The sequence below is a fragment of the Myxine glutinosa genome, chromosome 12, assembly GCF_964187855.1.
Source record: "Myxine glutinosa chromosome 12, kmMyxGlut1.1, whole genome shotgun sequence".
NCBI classification, from domain to species: Eukaryota; Metazoa; Chordata; class Myxini; order Myxiniformes; family Myxinidae; genus Myxine; species Myxine glutinosa.
This window is the reverse complement of record NC_136272.1, coordinates 11,997,367-12,015,426: the sequence shown is the minus strand read 5'-3', so window position 1 is coordinate 12,015,426 and position 18,060 is coordinate 11,997,367. Positions and strand designations below refer to the sequence as shown.

At 42.3% G+C, this 18,060-nt stretch overlaps 1 protein-coding gene across 1 annotated transcript in view; it reads right to left on the bottom strand.

Moving 5' to 3' along the window:
- LOC144888388 (cartilage acidic protein 1-like) overlaps positions 1-18,060 on the bottom strand; it is a 246,602-nt gene that overhangs the window by 19,863 nt on the left and 208,679 nt on the right. The window contains exons 8-9 of the mRNA XM_078766245.1: positions 15,865-15,947; positions 14,546-14,646 (exon numbers count right to left, since the gene is read on the bottom strand). Coding sequence (XP_078622371.1) covers positions 14,546-14,646; positions 15,865-15,947 — 184 coding nt within the window. The remainder of the gene's footprint in view (positions 1-14,545; positions 14,647-15,864; positions 15,948-18,060) is intronic.

Genomic DNA, 18,060 nt, shown 5'->3' with positions numbered 1-18,060 from the left:
GTCAGTGGTTAGCGTGGAGTCAGTGGAGTCCATGTGGATATTGAAATCACCAAGGAGGAGGATTGAGGGGGAGAGGGAACATAGCTGGGTCAGAAAGTAGGAGAAGTCAGACAGGAATGATGGGTGTGGTTTGGGAGGGCGGTAGACAACAGCCATGACTGACTGTGTGTGACCAGAGAGTTTAAAAGCCAGGTGTTCAAATGATGGAGCAGATGAGATGGAGATGAGGTTGGTCTTGATGTCTTGTCGGTGAATAACGGCAATTCCACCACCTCGGCCCTCCGAGCATGGTTTATTGATGTAAGAATATCCATTGGGTGTGGTGAGGTTGAGCGTGTAGTAGTCCAGTGGTTGTTGCCAGGTCTCAGTGAGACAGAGAAAGTCTAGTTTATTTTCCAGGATGTAGTCGTTCAGGATGAGGCATTTGTTGTTGAGGGACCGGGTATTGAACAGGGTGAGCTTGATGTTGTTTTGTACGGCGGGTATGAATCCAGGTGATTTGGCCAGGGTTCGCAGACAGGAGGTGCGATTTTGTGCGTTGTTGTGACCAGGTGTGTTGGGACGATGAGTGGGAGTGCGCTGAGCCGACCAGAGGATGGGGATGGAGTGACCTGATTGTAAATAAACAAACTTACGACCGGAGCCACGGTGAATGTACCTGGGTCGACGCAGGAGTCCATTCGATTTGATTGCAGAGATGCATGATGGGGTGGAGCGGGTTTTAAGCAGGAGAAGCCTTGCGGCGGAGTACCGCAGAGCCATGCCAGCAGGAGCGAAGGGACGAGCACGAGGCCAAGGGTGAGGAGGCGAAACAATCGTCACAACCCACGGGAGTGGGCCCGAGGAAACAGCGAAGGAGCCGAGCAGGTGAAGCCACTAGCAGAGCCTGGACCATGCAGAGGGCAGACAGGAGCGAAGAGACGAGCACGAGGCCAAGGTTGAGGAGGCAAAGCGGCAAATGCAGCGGCAAACGACCGCCGCCGCTAATCAAGATCACGGCGGCAAACCGCCACCACCGCCGCTGCAAACAATGGGCACAACCCACGAGAGTGAGCCCGAGGAAACAGCGAAGGAGCCGAGCAGGTGAAGCCAGGACCAGCAGAGCAGAGCCGGAACCGTGCAGAGGGCAGACTCAATGGCCAAAAATCCGCCACGACCACCAGGAAAGCAAGATACGGACAATGGTCCAGTCAGAGAAGCGGCGAGCAAGTGACGCCAGCGTCCTCTCACGACCGGACCGGAAACGGAATCAATATACCGGAACACCGGAAACGGAAACGGGTTCATGCTATAAAGTCTTCTATATAAAGGGTTCAGGCTATAAAGTCTTCTATATAAAGGGTTCAGGCTATAAAGTCTTCTATATAAAGGGTTCAGGCTATAAAGTCTTCTATATAAAGTGTTCATGCTATAAAGTCTTCTATATAAAGTGTTCATGCTATAAAGTCTTCTATATAAAGTGTTAAGGCTATAAAGTCTTCTATACAAAGGGTTCAGGCTATAAAGTCTTCTATATAAAGGGTTCAGGCTATAAAGTCTTCTATATAAAGGGTTCAGGCTATAAAGTCTTCTATATAAAGGGTTCAGGCTATAAAGTCTTCTATATAAAGGGTTCATGCTGTAAAGTCTTCTATATAAAGTGTTCATGCTATAAAGTCTTCTATATAAAGGGTTCATGCTGTTAAGTATTCTATATAAAGTGTTCATGCTATAAAGTCTTCTATATAAAGTGTTAAGGCTATAAAGTCTTCTATATAAAGTGTTCATGCTATAAAGTCTTCTATATAAAGGGTTCATTCAGGCTATAAAGTCTTCTATATAAAGGGTTCAGGCTATAAAGTCTTCTATATAAAGGGTTCATGCTGTAAAGTCTTCTATATAAAGTGTTCAGGCTATAAAGTCTTCTATATAAAGGGTTCAGGCTATAAAGTCTTCTATATAAAGGGTTCATGCTATAAAGTCTTCTATATAAGGTGTTAAGGCTATAAAGTCTTCTATATAAAGGGTTCATGCTGTAAAGTCTTCTATATAAAGGGTTCAGGCTATAAAGTCTTCTATATAAAGTGTTAAGGCTATAAAGTCTTCTATATAAAGTGTTCATGCTATAAAGTCTTCTATATAAAGGGTTCAGGCTATAAAGTCTTCTATATAAAGGGTTCATGCTGTAAAGTCTTCTATATAAAGGGTTCAGGCTATAAAGTCTTCTATATAAAGGGTTCAGGCTATAAAGTCTTCTATATAAAGTGTTAAGGCTATAAAGTCTTCTATATAAAGTGTTCATGCTATAAAGTCTTCTATATAAAGTGTTAAGGCTATAAAGTCTTCTATACAAAGGGTTCAGGCTATAAAGTCTTCTTTTCAAAGGGTTCAGGCTATAAAGTCTTCTATATAAAGGGTTCATGCTATAAAGTCTTCTATATAAAGTGTTAAGGCTATAAAGTCTTCTATATAAAGTGTTCATGCTATAAAGTCTTCTATATAAAGTGTTAAGGCTATAAAGTCTTCTATATAAAGTGTTAAGGCTATAAAGTCTTCTATATAAAGTGTTAAGGCTATAAAGTCTTCTATATAAAGTGTTAAGGCTATAAAGTCTTCTATATAAAGGGTTCAGGCTATAAAGTCTTCTATATAAAGTGTTAAGGCTATAAAGTCTTCTATATAAAGTGTTCATGCTATGAAGTCTTCTATATAAAGTGTTCATGCTATGAAGTCTTCTATATAAAGTGTTCATGCTATAAAGTCTTCTATATAAAGTGTTCATGCTATAAAGTCTTCTATATAAAGTGTTCATGCTATAAAGTCTTCTATATAAAGGGTTCATGCTATAAAGTCTTCTATATAAAGGGTTCAGGCTATAAAGTCTTCTATATAAAGGGTTCAGGCTATAAAGTCTTCTATACAAAGGGTTCAGGCTATAAAGTCTTCTATACAAAGGGTTCAGGCTATAAAGTCTTCTATATAAAGTGTTAAGGCTATAAAGTCTTCTCTATAAAGTGTTAAGGCTATAAAGTCTTCTATATAAAGGGTTCAGGCTATAAAGTCTTCTATATGAAGGGTTCAGGCTATAAAGTCTTCTATATAAAGTGTTAAGGCTATAAAGTCTTCTATATAAAGTGTTCATGCTATAAAGTCTTCTATATAAAGGTTTCATGCTATAAAGTCTTCTATATAAAGGGTTCAGGCTATAAAGTCTTCTATACAAAGGGTTCAGGCTATAAAGTCTTCTATATAAAGGGTTCAGGCTATAAAGTCTTCTATACAAAGGGTTCAGGCTATAAAGTCTTCTATACAAAGGGTTCAGGCTATAAAGTCTTCTATATAAAGTGTTAAGGCTATAAAGTCTTCTATATAAAGGGTTCAGGCTATAAAGTCTTCTATATAAAGTGTTCAGGCTATAAAGTCTTCTATATAAAGGGTTCAGGCTATAAAGTCTTCTATACAAGGGGTTCAGGCTATAAAGTCTTCTATATAAAGGGTTCATGCTATAAAGTCTTCTATATAAAGTGTTCAGGCTATAAAGTCTTCTATATAAAGGGTTCAGGCTATAAAGTCTTCTATATAAAGGGTTCAGGCTATAAAGTCTTCTATATAAAGTTTTCAGGCTATAAAGTCTTCTATATAAAGGGTTCAGGCTATAAAGTCTTCTATATAAAGTGTTAAGGCTATAAAGTCTTCTATATAAAGGGTTCAGGCTATAAAGTCTTCTATATAAAGTGTTCAGGCTATAAAGTCTTCTATATAAAGGGTTCAGGCTATAAAGTCTTCTATATAAAGGGTTCAGGCTATAAAGTCTTCTATACAAGGGGTTCAGGCTATAAAGTCTTCTATATAAAGGGTTCATGCTATAAAGTCTTCTGGAAAGGTAATATCGGCTAATGAGGCCCGACAGGCTGGGGTTGGTTTTACTAAACAATCTTCCCTCATCCAGCAGCTTGTAAACCAGCCCTGTGGCTTTAATGAAAGGCTGATGTCTCCGCGGAATTCCATTTTCTGGCAGCTGTCACCTGAGCATCATAAGTGCTTATGCACCGACATTGACAAACCCACAGTCAACTACAGAGCAATTCTTCAGTGATCTTGGTCATGTCAATCAGGAAGTACTTAGTGCAGATGAACTAATTATCATACGAGACTTCAACCACCAGGTAGACAAACATCATGCTGCCTGGTCGCCTGTTCTTGGATGTGAAGCTTGCATGATGTAAAACACGCATGTGTTGTGTGAGGTGCAGCTGCACTTAACTTCACTGATCATTGTCTTCCAAGGACTAAACTCTCACTAACTTTACAAAAACTTCAATTCCATCAACGGAAACTTCCACATGAACTCAATTTTACAAAGTTGAAGGTGTCTTGTATATCTAAGGAGCAAAACTGTAAGATGTCCATGGGCGTGAAGATTGCTCTACATCACAGTTTCCCTCACTGAACTTAGAGGATGAATGGGCAGAAATCCATGATGAAGTAATGAGACCTTGGCTGAATTTATTAGGCCCCATTGCACTTAGTCCGAAATGGGGCTTATAGATTGGGTCTCGTCCCAATCGAGGGGACTCGACATAATTTCCCGAGGAGACTCGACATCATTATTTTGTTTCATGATGCGATCAACGATGGCCGACTGGTGGCCATTTTAGTTGTAAGAAACCGGTATTGAACACGTCTTCAACCATTTCTCAGACATGCATTTACCGATCTTGTTATAACTTTTCACACAGATAATTCATGATGGCTTACATATGCAAGTCTTTTTTTTCGAGATCAGATCCAAGATGGCCGGCTGGCGGCCATTTTGTTACTTAAACGTGTCCCCAACCATTTCTTGAACACGCATGGTCCGATTTTGTTCAAACTTGGCACAAGCACAGTACAAGATGGCATACACGTGCAACTCACTTTACTGTATTTGCAATCTGATCAAAGATGGCCGACTGGTGGCCATTTTAGTTGTAAATAAACCAGATGTTCAACACATCCTCAACCATTATTCAGACAGGCCTTTACAAATTTTGCTCAAACTTGGCACAGGCACAGTGCACGATGGCATACATGTGCACCTCACTTCATTTTGCGATCTGCTTAATCCTTCGAGTACGGACGACGTCCAGTGCCGCAACCCGTGAAATAGTTTTGTGTTCGGATGACGTTACTACACGTCATCGGCAATACCTATAAATAGATCGTCAGTACGTGGTTGCATTCCCGTACCAAAATGCCAAATTAATCCCGTACCGGGGGTATTTTTATCAAAAAAAAATCCCGTACTCAAAGGGTTAAAGATGGCCGACTGGTCGACTGGCAGCATTTTTAGTTGTAAAAACCCGATATTGAACACGTCCTCAATCATTTCTCGACATGCATTTACCGATGTTGTTCAAACTTGGCACACGGAAAATGAATGATGGGTTACATATGCACGTCATTGTTTTTCAAGATCAGATCCAAGATGGCTGACTGGCGGCCATTTTGTTAGTTGAACGTGTCCACAACCATTTCTCGGCATGCATGGACAGATTTTGTTTAAACATGGCCCAAAGACAATACATGAGAGTATACATATGCAGAAGATTTTGTTTTGTAATCTGACCAAAGATGGCCGACTGGTGGCCTTTAACTCTGTACAGCAAAATTACTAAAATCACGGGGGCGATGACATTTTATGTCTTTTTCTTCTTGTTTTGACAAGGAAAGCCATGGCCTCCAAATGGGTCTTCAGGTCTGGTTGTTGAATTAACCTATTCAGCACAGTGACCTATATGATCATCTGTAGAAATATTTGCTTTTCTTTTTTTAATGCCTGATGTTATTCCATGAAGTTACTTCATCAAAATATTTCAACTGAAATCGGCAATATCATAACTACTACTACTACTACTACTACTACTACTACTACTACTACGCCACGCCACGCCACGCCATTTTGCTGCTCCTCGAGCCGTGCTATTTTCGACATTTCCATCTCACCCTCTTCCGTTTGTATTTTTGGTTTATTTGGGTTATTTGAACCGAGTTGGTTCATTTTGTTACTTTACTTTGACGTCCCGTTTGAGTTATTGGCCCTTTGTGTTCGGGCCTAGCCGCGGCGTGCGGCCGCACCCGTGTGGGACTAGATTTGCCGCGCCCGATTTGTGGCGTATCACAAACTGTTTGACCTCCTTGTTTTTGCTTAATGACCCTTGACTTTCTGTGCTAAATTTGCATAGTTTTGGCGATTAAGCCGATAAGTTATTTGCTCAACGCGCGTTTGATTAACCTTTTGAGTTAATCTTTAGCATACCGGTCCGGTCGTGCTAAGATAAGCAAAAGTTCGCGAACGAGCTCATTGATATTTTTTTTTCCATTTTCATTTGACGGGAAATATACCGTTAATAGTAATCATGCCTCTGGATGGTACATGGGCAAAAATGGCCGCTACTACCTCTGGTGCAGGTGGGAACCGCCCTGCCCACCCGTTTAAGGTGTTAACAAGGAAGCACGGGGTGAAATGTGAGTTGGGCCAAATCACCCAAATAGAGGCCTATGTGAACGCACTCGCTGGTGTGGTTGATCCAGCAACGATAGTTGCAGCCTCGAAAATGTATGGACAAGCTGTGTTCTTTCTTAACTCAGAGGCTGCAGCAAACAAAGCCATTGAGAAAGGGATTAGTGTGGGAGGACTCTTTGTACAAGTCGAGCCGCTCTCAAGTCTTGGTACAAGGATAATTATATCTAATATACCTCCTTACGTGCCTGACAATGTCGTGGTGCCTTTCCTGGAACGACTGGGAGTGTTGAGATCACCCATCAAGCCTGTGTCTTTGGGCTGTCATGAGCCCTCCCTACAACATGTCTGGTCTTTTAAAAGACAAGTATCCATTGAATTGGGAAAGGAGGCTGAATGTGAGGGGTCGTTTGTTATTCCTTTTGACGGAAAGAATTACAGGGTGTTTTATATGACAAACGAACCCCGTTGTTTTGTATGCAAAGCGAAGGATCACAGGAGAGCAGACTGCCCCACCATCATTAAAGAGGTTGCAGCTCCTCAACGTCCAGATCAGCCTCGAGAGGATCCCAGCGTCACTGTAGGTAACCTAAGAGAGGCGGTTGCTCCTTTGTGCTCGAGGGCAGTGGACCCTCAAGAAAGTTCTATACCAGCTTCTCATCCCAACTCTTCTGATGCCATAAATCAATGGCAGGCAGTGGGAGCAGGGAAGGCAAAGAGAGCACAGAAGAGGAAATCAGAACCCGCAGAGGATGGGACCACGGAACACCCTGGTACAATTGAGGATGACACGGGAAGTAATGTGTCAAAGGGATTTGTAAAGCCTAGTATTCTGAAGGAGAAAAGAGTGGTAACCCAATCTGAAGAAATGGAAGAAGAAGAAGAAGAAGAGGAAACTATTCATCAAACGACAGGATATGGAGAGTCTTCTCTCTCAGATCCACCCAAAGACAGTTTGAAGAATGAACAGGAAGGGAGACCGTCAGGTAGTAAACCCAGCACGGAAAAGACAAACAACCTAGAGGTATCTGACTTGACAGGGCCAAACGATACTGTGATGTTGGCTCCTGAGAAAATGCATCCAATAATTACAACTGCAACGAAGCTTCAAAATAAACCAGGGATTGAAACGTCTATAAGAGCAGTTCTGAACCGATGGATTAACACCGAAGTTTCAAAGGATTCTGAAGTAGCATTCATCGGAGGGACAGACAGAGAGAAGGAACCAGACACACAAGCATCAATAAAGTTGCTGGCACTGACCGACATCTCAGGTGATGTCACTTCACTCACTGTTGGCGCAGAAAGGGGAATAGTTGAGCACATCTCTATTTTACGACCCCAAAAGGTTGGATCTCCTATACCAACTGAGGAGGAGGCATCCATTCCCACAGGTGTAGCAACGTCCGCCGCATCAGAGCGAAAGGAGCGTTCCTCTGCGCCAGAAGATTATGCCAAGTCAGCCTTGAGAGACGACATGGCAGAAGACTTGACACATTGTACAAGTCCAAAGGAGAAGGATCTTGAACCTCCAGACAGCGATGATGAGGAAAGTATTGGTGATGGGGAAGACTATCAAGGGTCACTGACTGGTTTAGAGACAGACCTACCGGCAGGGCGCCATTCCTGCATTCCCAGCCAGGAGATACTCGAGTTCCTGGAACAAAGCTTGCATAGCAGGAAGAAAGTGGAAAATGCGCTGAAACGGTGGAAAGATTATGACTTGCTAGTGCATTCCTTGTATGCACTAAGGAGAGAGGGACATAAAACAAGGACTTCAGGCTCGGCCGAACAAGCCCGAGTCAGGAAGTTTCTAGCAAAGTTGTTGAGTTACAGGCCTGAATATAAATTCGTTTAGGAGGATGAATTTCACAGAAACAAAACTCTTAATACAACAATGACATCAAACTTACGAATAGGATCATTGAATGTCAATGGCTGTAAGGATGCATTCCGTGTGCACCAGGTATTGTCATTCTGTGTGAAGGAAAAACTTGAAGTAACCTTTTTGCAGGAAACCCACACGACCCCAGAGGCTGCATCCCGATGGGAAAACCAATGGGAAGGCTTGGCCTTTTTCAGTCACCTAACGGACACATCTTGTGGAGTGGCTACCCTCTTTTCACCAAAGAGGAAACCTGAAATACTTGTCGTAAAGGAAGCCAGTGTGGGGCGGTTGCTACATATAAAAGCAAAGTTTGAAGAATTTGTTGTCAATTTCGTCAACATTTATGCACCTTGTGTAGGAGTTGCAAGGGGGATTTTCTTCAACCGGTTGCAGAGATTCATGCTCACCTTGCCTGGTGAAGAGTGTGTAATTCTTGGAGGAGATTTTAATTGCACTCTAAACCCCTCCCTTGATCGAATAGGTCAGGAGCCGCATAATCCCTCTGTAAGAATATTACAACAAACCATAACACTGTTAAACTTGAGGGATACTTGGCACATACAACACCCCACAGACAGAACATTCACGTATACGAGTATCAGAGGTGGTCATATATCACAATCCCGGCTCGATAGAATTTACGTGTCTCACCGTTGGTGTAAGAGTGTCAGTGACTCCGGCATAAAAGTTGCCCATTTCACAGATCACAACTTGGCCTGGATTAAGTTTTCCCTGGCGGAAACAAGGCGAGGCCCTGGCTTGTGGCACCTGAACAATGCTTTAAGTCAGGATGAAGCCTTTTTGTCAATCTTTTTGAATTTTTGGCAAGCCTGGAGGAATAAAAAAGGAGATTTTTGCTCACTTGGATTCTGGTGGGATGTAGGCAAGGTACGATTGAAATTGCTGTGTCAGGAATACTCGTATGGATCGAGCAAAACACTTGGGTTAGGGATCAAAAGACTGGAAGAGGAACTGCTGCACCTTGAGAAGCACCTGGCCACACTTACCTCTACTGAACTGCAGGCATACCAAGAAAAAAAGAGCACCCTTAAAGCATGTAGTCGTGTGAAGGCACGAGGGGCATATGTGCGCTCTCGTTTGCAGTTTATTTCTGAGGATGAATATGTCCTGAATTATCTCAAAGGGGTGGAAAAACGCAAAGGTCAATTCAGGGCTATAGCGAGTGTTCTCGCAGAAGATGGTCTCTTGCTCAATGGCTCTGAGGATGTTCAAAAACGAATTAGAGCCTTTTACGCTCAGCTGTATTCGGGTAAGAGCACAGATGCAGGTGCAGGTGGCACTTTGTGGAGTAGTCTTCCTGAAGCCTCTGTAGAAGACCGGGAGCAGCTGGAGACTCCATTATCTCTGGAAGAATTGAAAACCGCCCTGCACAGCCTATCAAGAGATAAAGCCCCTGGCATGGATGGCTTATCATGTGAATTCTATATAAAAGTATGGGACTTGGTTGGACCTGATTACCTAAGCGTAGCTCAGGAAGCATGTGATACAGGTATAATGCCCCTTTCTTGGCGTCGAGCGATGCTGGTCTTGATTCCCAAGGAGGGTGACTTGAGAGACTTGAAGAATTACCGCCCTGTGTCTCTGCTGTGTGTGGATTATAAGGTCATGGCTAAAATGTTGTCACTCCGTCTTGGACCAGTCCTGACAAAATTAGTCAGCCCGGACCAATCTTATGCCATTCCAGGCAGGACAATACATGACAACATATCCCTTGTCAGAGACCTGATACAGTATGCGGACATGACTCGGACTCAAGTCGGATTTCTTTCCTTGGATCAGGAGAAAGCCTTTGACCAGATGAACCATGAGTATCTGTTTGAAACCTTGCTAACATTTGGGTTGGGGAGGAGATTTGTAGGCATGATTCAGACGTTGTACATGTCGGCAGAATGCCTAGTCAAAGTCAACGGTTTCTTGCTCGCGCCCTTTCCATTTAAGAGAGGAATAAGACAAGGATGTCCCCTGTCCGGCCAATTATATTCCCTATGTATCGAACCCTTCCTTTGTTTGATGAGAAGAAGGCTAACTGGCATTGTGGTGCCACACAACAGGGTCAACCTCAAACTTTCTGCATATGCAGATGATGTTCTCGTGTTTGCCAGTAATGCAAGGGATATGCAAATAGTTTATGATTGTCAGCAGGTCTATTCAGCAGCATCGTCTGCTACAATCAATTGGAGGAAAAGCTCAGGGCTTCTAATTGGACAAATGCAGGTAAAGGAGTTACCAACACTTTTTCAGAAATTGACCTGGAGTCGCAATGAGCTCAAATATTTGGGGGTGCACTTATCCACTTCCCATGGGTCCTCACCACTCATTAACTGGAACACTTTAGGGGACAAGATCGAAGCAAAGTTGAGAGACTGGAGTGGACTACTAAAAGTCCTGTCTCTGAGGGGAAAAACACTCCTTATTAAACAGTTTATAATTCCGAAGTTAGTATTCAGGCTCTCTTGCATAAGCACTCCAGAGGAGTTTCTGGTTAAGATGCAGAGGAAGCTACTGGACTACTTTTGGAATGGTAAACACTGGGTTTCCCTGGGCATTCTGAGCTTGCCTTTTTCAGAAGGTGGACAGTCTTTTCCCTGCCTTCGAAGCCACTACCACGCATCCAGGCTGAAGACCATACAACGTTACCTACATGTGAACCCTGCACCGCAATGGTGCTCACTGGCATCATACTTCTTCAGCAAAGTGCTCAATCTTGGGTACAAAAGGAATCTTTTCATCATTACATCTCGGAGCCTGTCTAGTGCTACATTGCCTCCTTTTTATCAAGAAATGCTGAAGGCTTGGAATGTAGTCGACGTACAAAGAACAGTTCCTTATCCAGGCAAGGACCTGTTAGAAGAACCGCTCATTCTCAACCCTCTTCTACAGGGCCCAACTCTGGCTTCCTTTTCAGTACGAAGGAGCCTCTTAGCTGGTAGCATATCCACAGTGGGAGACCTTCTGAACGATGGTAAGAGAACGCTTTTACCCAAGGAACTCGCAGCGAAAATGGGCCTGAGGACAATCAGGATCCCCTCCAGGATACTTGAAGAGGTCAAAAGCTCCTTGCCTCCCGATTGTCTGGAATATCTAGAGAATCCCAAAGAGGGTGATGGATCTGGACAGATGTCCACCGGTAACTCCATGGATTTTAAAATCCGACCACGATGTTGCGAGCTCTCTCAGCCAATACCTGCAAACAATATGAGTAAGACCCCTGGCACAGTGGAAATGTCGTTCTGTGGGCTATCAAGGAAAAATATATACCTGCTAGTGATCCACTCGCTCCATTATATAGCTCTTGCAACCCGACTGGATACTCCCTGGCGTGAGATTCTTCCACTTCCTTCGACTGTTCATCCATGTTGGGATTCACTCTATCTCTACCCAACGCCAAGAATGATGGCAGACTTAAGTTGGAGGTTGCTACATGGTGCACTGAGCTCTGGATCTATGATGCGGCACTTCACTAACGTCTCAGAGGATTGCTGCTTTTGTGGTGAAAGGGAAACTATATTTCACATATACCTTCAATGCCACCGTCTTGAACCAGTGTTCTTACTGATGAAAAATCTTCTCTTGCGCTTCTGGCTTCACTTCTCTCCAACACTTTTTATCATCGGGCACCCGGTAAAGAAACTAAGCAAGTCACGAGATCTCCTTGTTAACTTTATTTTAGCCTGTGCAAAAATGGCAATATATAAAACCAGGAAGGCAAAAATTGAGAAAGATGTGGTGGAACACAGTTCTGTATGTCTGAAGGGCTTAATACGCTCACGCATTATTTCGGAGTACAAGGCGGCAGAATATAGTAACACTGTTCAAAAGTTTAAGGAAACCTGGACTATAAATGATGCACTTTGTACGGTCTCCCCACAAGATATTTTGCTCTTATTTGTATAAATGTGTTATTTGGCATTCTTTTTGGTGTTCTTTGGCGTTCTTTTTTTTGGTGTTCTTTGGCGTTCTTTTACCTTCCCCTTATCTGTCTTGGTAGTGCTTTCTCTTCAAAATGCTCTACCTTGGCTACTGTAGTTCAAACCATGGACTTGCAGAGATGAGGAATTGAGCGACATTAAACTGGGAACATATGTTTGCCTGAGCTTGCATGAGCTCTGAACGCAAATCTCTGTAACCTTTCCAACAAAAGCACTACTACTACTACTACTACTAATTATTCAATGGCCCCGACCATTCCCACATTCTTTTGAGGTCGGCCGGGGAACGTTTCTGGGCCAATTCCTTCACGAACTGGATGGCCAGGGTCAACGTTTGACTGAAGGTGATTTGGAAAGGAATTTATAAATATTGCTGAGAGGATCCTGAACGCCCACCAAGTCTTGCTGGTAGATGGGACACCCAGCTTAACATTCATCCGATGGATTGTACATGGCCATTTTACGTTGTTGTTTAATCTCTTTGGTGCTTCGATACCGTTTCCGCAACTGGGCATTACTTTCACTTGCAACGGTACCGGCCCTACGGGCGGGGCTTCAATTGGGAGGCCCAAATGAAAAGGCAAGATATCAGGAATTGAAGCTTTTTTTATATTTTAAACGATTTATATAAACATCCGTTAAATCATATCACACGCAAATCATCAAAATCTAAACAGTATTTGTCGAATTTCAATAAAAGCCACATCACTGTTCATTTCGGTAAATATTATTCCATCGTGTTTGGAAAAACTGGGAAATTGGAAAAATTGGAAAATGGGGGGAAAAGAAGAAAAAAAAATATAGCCTATTTTATTCAAGGGGGTCCCAGGATCACCCACCCAAAATTTCGTTGTGATCGGTTCAGCCGTTTTTGCGGTACCTGGGAACAGACGGACGGACAGACAGATGGACAGACATTTGGTGAATTACAGTAAGATTATGTAAACCCTCTCCGCCACCCCCAAACCAACCCCTCAACCCCCTATGCCCCCCGAGCCAATGGTTTCTGAGTCTGGGGACCCTGATGCCTAAACCGTTAGATTACCATCCTGCGGAGGCCAAGTTTGGTTCAGCCTGGATAAAAACTGAAGGAGTTAGCAAACCCACACAGCTTGGACACCATACAATATATATTATTTACAATTACAATGGATAAATTGTATAAACATGATGTTAGTCGCAGTAGAAGCAGTTTTGTCCCCTGCCTCACCACCATTGCACCCATTCATATTTAACTATTATTTGGCAAAATGCAAAACACATCTACCATGTTTAGTCATTTCTGTAAATCAAGAATGTTTTTAACCAATTAAGGAGTTTCGACTTGAATCATGTAAAAGACTCCATCTAAACAGGTAAATTATAAATATCTTGATCATCAACTCCGAGCTCGATTCACGAGTGACATTATAACAAGGTAGAACATGTCAAATGCATAAAACATTTAAAAGATTACAATAAACCTGAAATGTGTATGTACTTATGGTGATGCTGGTAGTATTTGTTTCGTTGTTCAAATCATGGTATGGTACTGCTTTAAATTTGCGAATAATTCAACGATTCTCTCTTGTGCCTCATCATGAAAAAACATCACCAAACAGCCTCTCATGATCAGATTACAAATGTAGTTTTAAAATTTAATTTTTTTTATTTTTAATCAGAGTTAAAAATCAAGGTAAAACAAGATATTTAATTGAACAGGGAGCTGATAGTTTAGGACTCTGCATTGTGGGTGGTAGGAGGAATTGATCTTACGAGAATTCACCAAATGTCTGTCTGTCTGTCTGTCTGTTCCCAGGTACCGCAAAAACGGCTGAACCGATCGCAACGAAATTTTGGGTGGGTAATCCTGGGACCCCCTGGAGTAAAATAGGCTATGTTGTTTTTCTAATTTTCCAAGTTTTCCAATTTTCCAGTTTTTCCAAACACGATGGAATACTATTTACCGATATGAACAGTGATGTAGCTTTTATTGAAATTCTACAAATACTCTTTAGATTTTGATGATTCGCGTGTGATATGATTTAACGGATGTTTATATAAATCGTTTAAAATAAAAAAATGTCTTCAATTTCTGATATTTTGCCTTTTCATTTGGGCCTCCTAATTGAATCCCCGCCCATAGGGCAGGTACCGTTGCCAGTCTGTGTAATACGAAAGAGAAATCTTCAACGGGTTTTTGAAATATCGCGAAATTTTTGAAATACCGAGATGTTGAGGGCAAACCTGAGCTGCAGTGTAGACGGTGATTGGTTGGACCTTTGACTCGCCATGAGACAACAAAAGCTCCAAAGTTCCATCACCGTTAAGATCTGTGACGACTCCCCCTGAGCACACACAAGGTCATGCGAAGACTGAAGCATGAGTACTCACGTCAATAACTGCACATATTATAATCTATTATATGAAATTTTTATAAGTATGTAACATAAATAGTTAATGGGGCACCATGAAAATCCTCAGAGACTACTGAATGTTTATAATGTGTAATAACACTGTGTACGCGACATGTATGTAAAATGTCCGCATCCATATCCTCTTCCCTTTACCCTTATCCCCTTCCAAATTATTTTGTTTTCATTCTCTTCCCACTTCTCCCACAGCCCTCCACTCTCATTTATTTTTTGTATACATAGTCGAGGCTCGTAGAAAAGCAAGTACACTGAACGAATCAGGACGTAACAAGTAATAGGAACAGCAGAGAGAAAGGAGTGGGGGGGGGGGCAGGAGGAGTTGAGGAACAAGGGAGAGCAAGGCTTGGACAAACATTGGATGTAGGGAGGAATGGGGGGCATTTATCGATTATTATTTTTACTTTTATTTGTTTTGTTTTTTTGCTGATTTTTATTTTTTACCAGCTCCTGTACCTCTCCTGTATCCATTACCCTCTTCAATATTTTATCAATATTTAAAATTTCTCTTAAATTATACCATATTAGCAGAGGTACCAACACCTTGTGTGGAATGTGATGGGGCCAATACGCAATACCCCAATATTGAATACTGTCGGGACAATTCCATCGATGGACAGACAGACTACAACTTTATATATATATATATATTCTTAGTGAGATATTCATTGTTAGGAAGATAAATCAGGACACCAACATCAGCATTTGAAACATTTTCATGATTTGATGAGAAAACCGATACATGTGTAACTGGAATTTGATTATAAGTCATGTTGGTTGCATCCCCACCACTGCCCCTCCCACTAACCCCAACCACACCCAGCCATGCTGAATACTCGCGAGCAGTTAAGCCGCTGGTGTAATCCTTGTGGCGCAAAAGGTGTGCAGATAACTCGGAATTTGGCCCAGGCAAAGTACCGAAGTTCACACAAAAAAGCTGTTTATCATTGAATTCTTTTTTTTTTTTGAACCAGTGTATAACCTAATTGCCTAAAAGTGAAGCCAAAAAGGGATTATAATGGTGATGGATCTATTTGAACAACTAACCAATAACCATTGCAAAAGCGAACTCCTCTCAGTTAGATTGTTTTAAAGATTTGTCTCACTTGGCTTTGATTCAAAGTAAAATCTCACCTGTACCGGTGCCAGCTGGTTCATCTGCATCACCAAGGTTCAGCTTCACCACGTGCAACTGGCCATCATAATCAGATCTTATGCTGAAATTGTTTAAAAAAAAAAAAAGGGGGTTAAAAGGGAGAGCAATGCCAATACATTCTGTCGAATTGAATATGTAAATAAAATGAACATACCTGTAAAAGTATTCACCCCCTACCAATAATGCTACATTTTAATGAATTCGGAATTATGTAGAAACAATTTTTCCAAATGAACTTTTTTATTCATAGCTCAAGAAATCAAACAACATTGTTACATGTCATGGAATACCTGCAACAACATGTACAAAACAAAATTCACTGATTGTGAAAAAGTATTCAGCCCCTTTTGTATACAAAGTCGACGCTCGTGGAAGAGCTAACACGTAAAACACAAAAAGCATAAACGGACACATAAAACATGTAATAAAGGAAGCGGGAGACAAGATGGAGAGAGGGGGGAGCACACAAGCACAACAACAGTAGAGAACAAGGATATCGGGAGATCTGTGGAAGGGAGAGGGCTGGGATTGGAGAGTGGGGGGAGGAGGGGTACTCGGTATAAAGCAAATGAACACTACCAAGAATTTCAGGAAAGAAGTTGGATTTGGGGTGTTTTCACGGGGGTAGAAAAGATCAAGGTTTTGAATGGGAGAAGATAAGAGATGGTGGTGAACAGCTGTTTTAAAGACCTGGAGGGAGGAGTGGGATTGAAGAGAGTGAGGGAGTTTGTTCCAGAGGTGAGAGAAAAGAGGAATGAAGGAGTGAAGGTGAGCAGAGAGTCATTATTTTGACAGCTTCACCATAAGAGGGGTTCTGTCAGACCTTCGTGCGTCCTGCAGGAATATTTGGGGGACAGAGCACAGAGAGAGCTGGGGGAGCAAGGCCGGAGAGGAGTCGGTAGAAGACAGAAAGACCACCAACCTGCCTGCGGTGAGCGAGTGAAAGGCCCTCACAATCAGCTTCATCGTGCAAGATACCAATGATACTGAAAGCTTTGGTTCCAACCGCGTGAAGCTGAGCTACGTGGGTGGCAGGAGCACCAGCCCAGAGGGGAGAGCAGCCTTAGGGGTCAGCACTTGGTGGAAGCACCGTTTGCAGCAATGACTGCGATGAGTCATTTTGGGTAAGGTAGGTCTGTATCAGGTTTTTGGGTCGGTTTCCACCAGCTTTGTCCAGTGAGATAGAGAAATCATTGCCCATTATTCTACTGAAAATTGCTCTAGTTCTGCCAAGTTTGATGGGGATCGTCGATGGATTGCAATCCTAAAGTTTCACCATAAAGGTTCAGTTTGGGTTCAAGTCAGGACTTTGACTGGACCACTCAAGAACATTTATTTCCTTTTCATTGAGCCACTCCAGTGCGGCTTCAGCTTTGTGCTTCGTATCAATGTCCTTCTGAAATGTGAATCTCCTACCCAGTTTCAGATCCATGGCTGACTCAAGCATGTTTTCATCAAGGATTCTTCTGTACTTTGCACCATTCAATACCTCCGCCACCAAAGGTGGATGGAGGTTATGTTTTCACCTCAGTCTGTTTGTTACTTGCCGGAAAAGATTCCGGCAAGTATGTTGGTTGGTTGGTTTGTCTGTCTGTTTGTGCGCAGTAGTACGTCTGCATCGTTGCACATAGCATCGCCATACTTTACACACATATTTGTCTTGCCCTGAAATAGACTGTGCCCATTGTTTAACTCTCTAGGCCCAAGGTCAAGCTCAAGGTCACCCAAAACGTGAAATCAGGGGGGTCGAGTTTTCATTTAAAATATATTTCAAACCACTACAACTCTAAAAGTACAAGAGATATGCACACACTTACTGTTACTAACATATAGGAAGTCACATACGACATTTCATTTGGCACCATGACCTTTGACCTTGAGTGACCTTGAAAGGTCAAACTCAAGGTCAAAAATTGTTTTTTTTTACTAATAACTCTGTCAAACATTATCCGATTCCCTTCTAACCAACACCCCTGAAAAAAAAAAGTACATTACTGCAAGTCCTCGGTCTCTGACTTCTAGTGATTTCTAGTCTGTCTGTTTGTCTGTTTGTGCTCAGTACTATGTCTACACCGTTGCACATAGAATCGCCATACTTTACACACATATTTGTCTTGCCCTGGAATAGACTGTGCCCAATTTTTAACTCTCTAGGCCCAAGGCCTCCATTATGA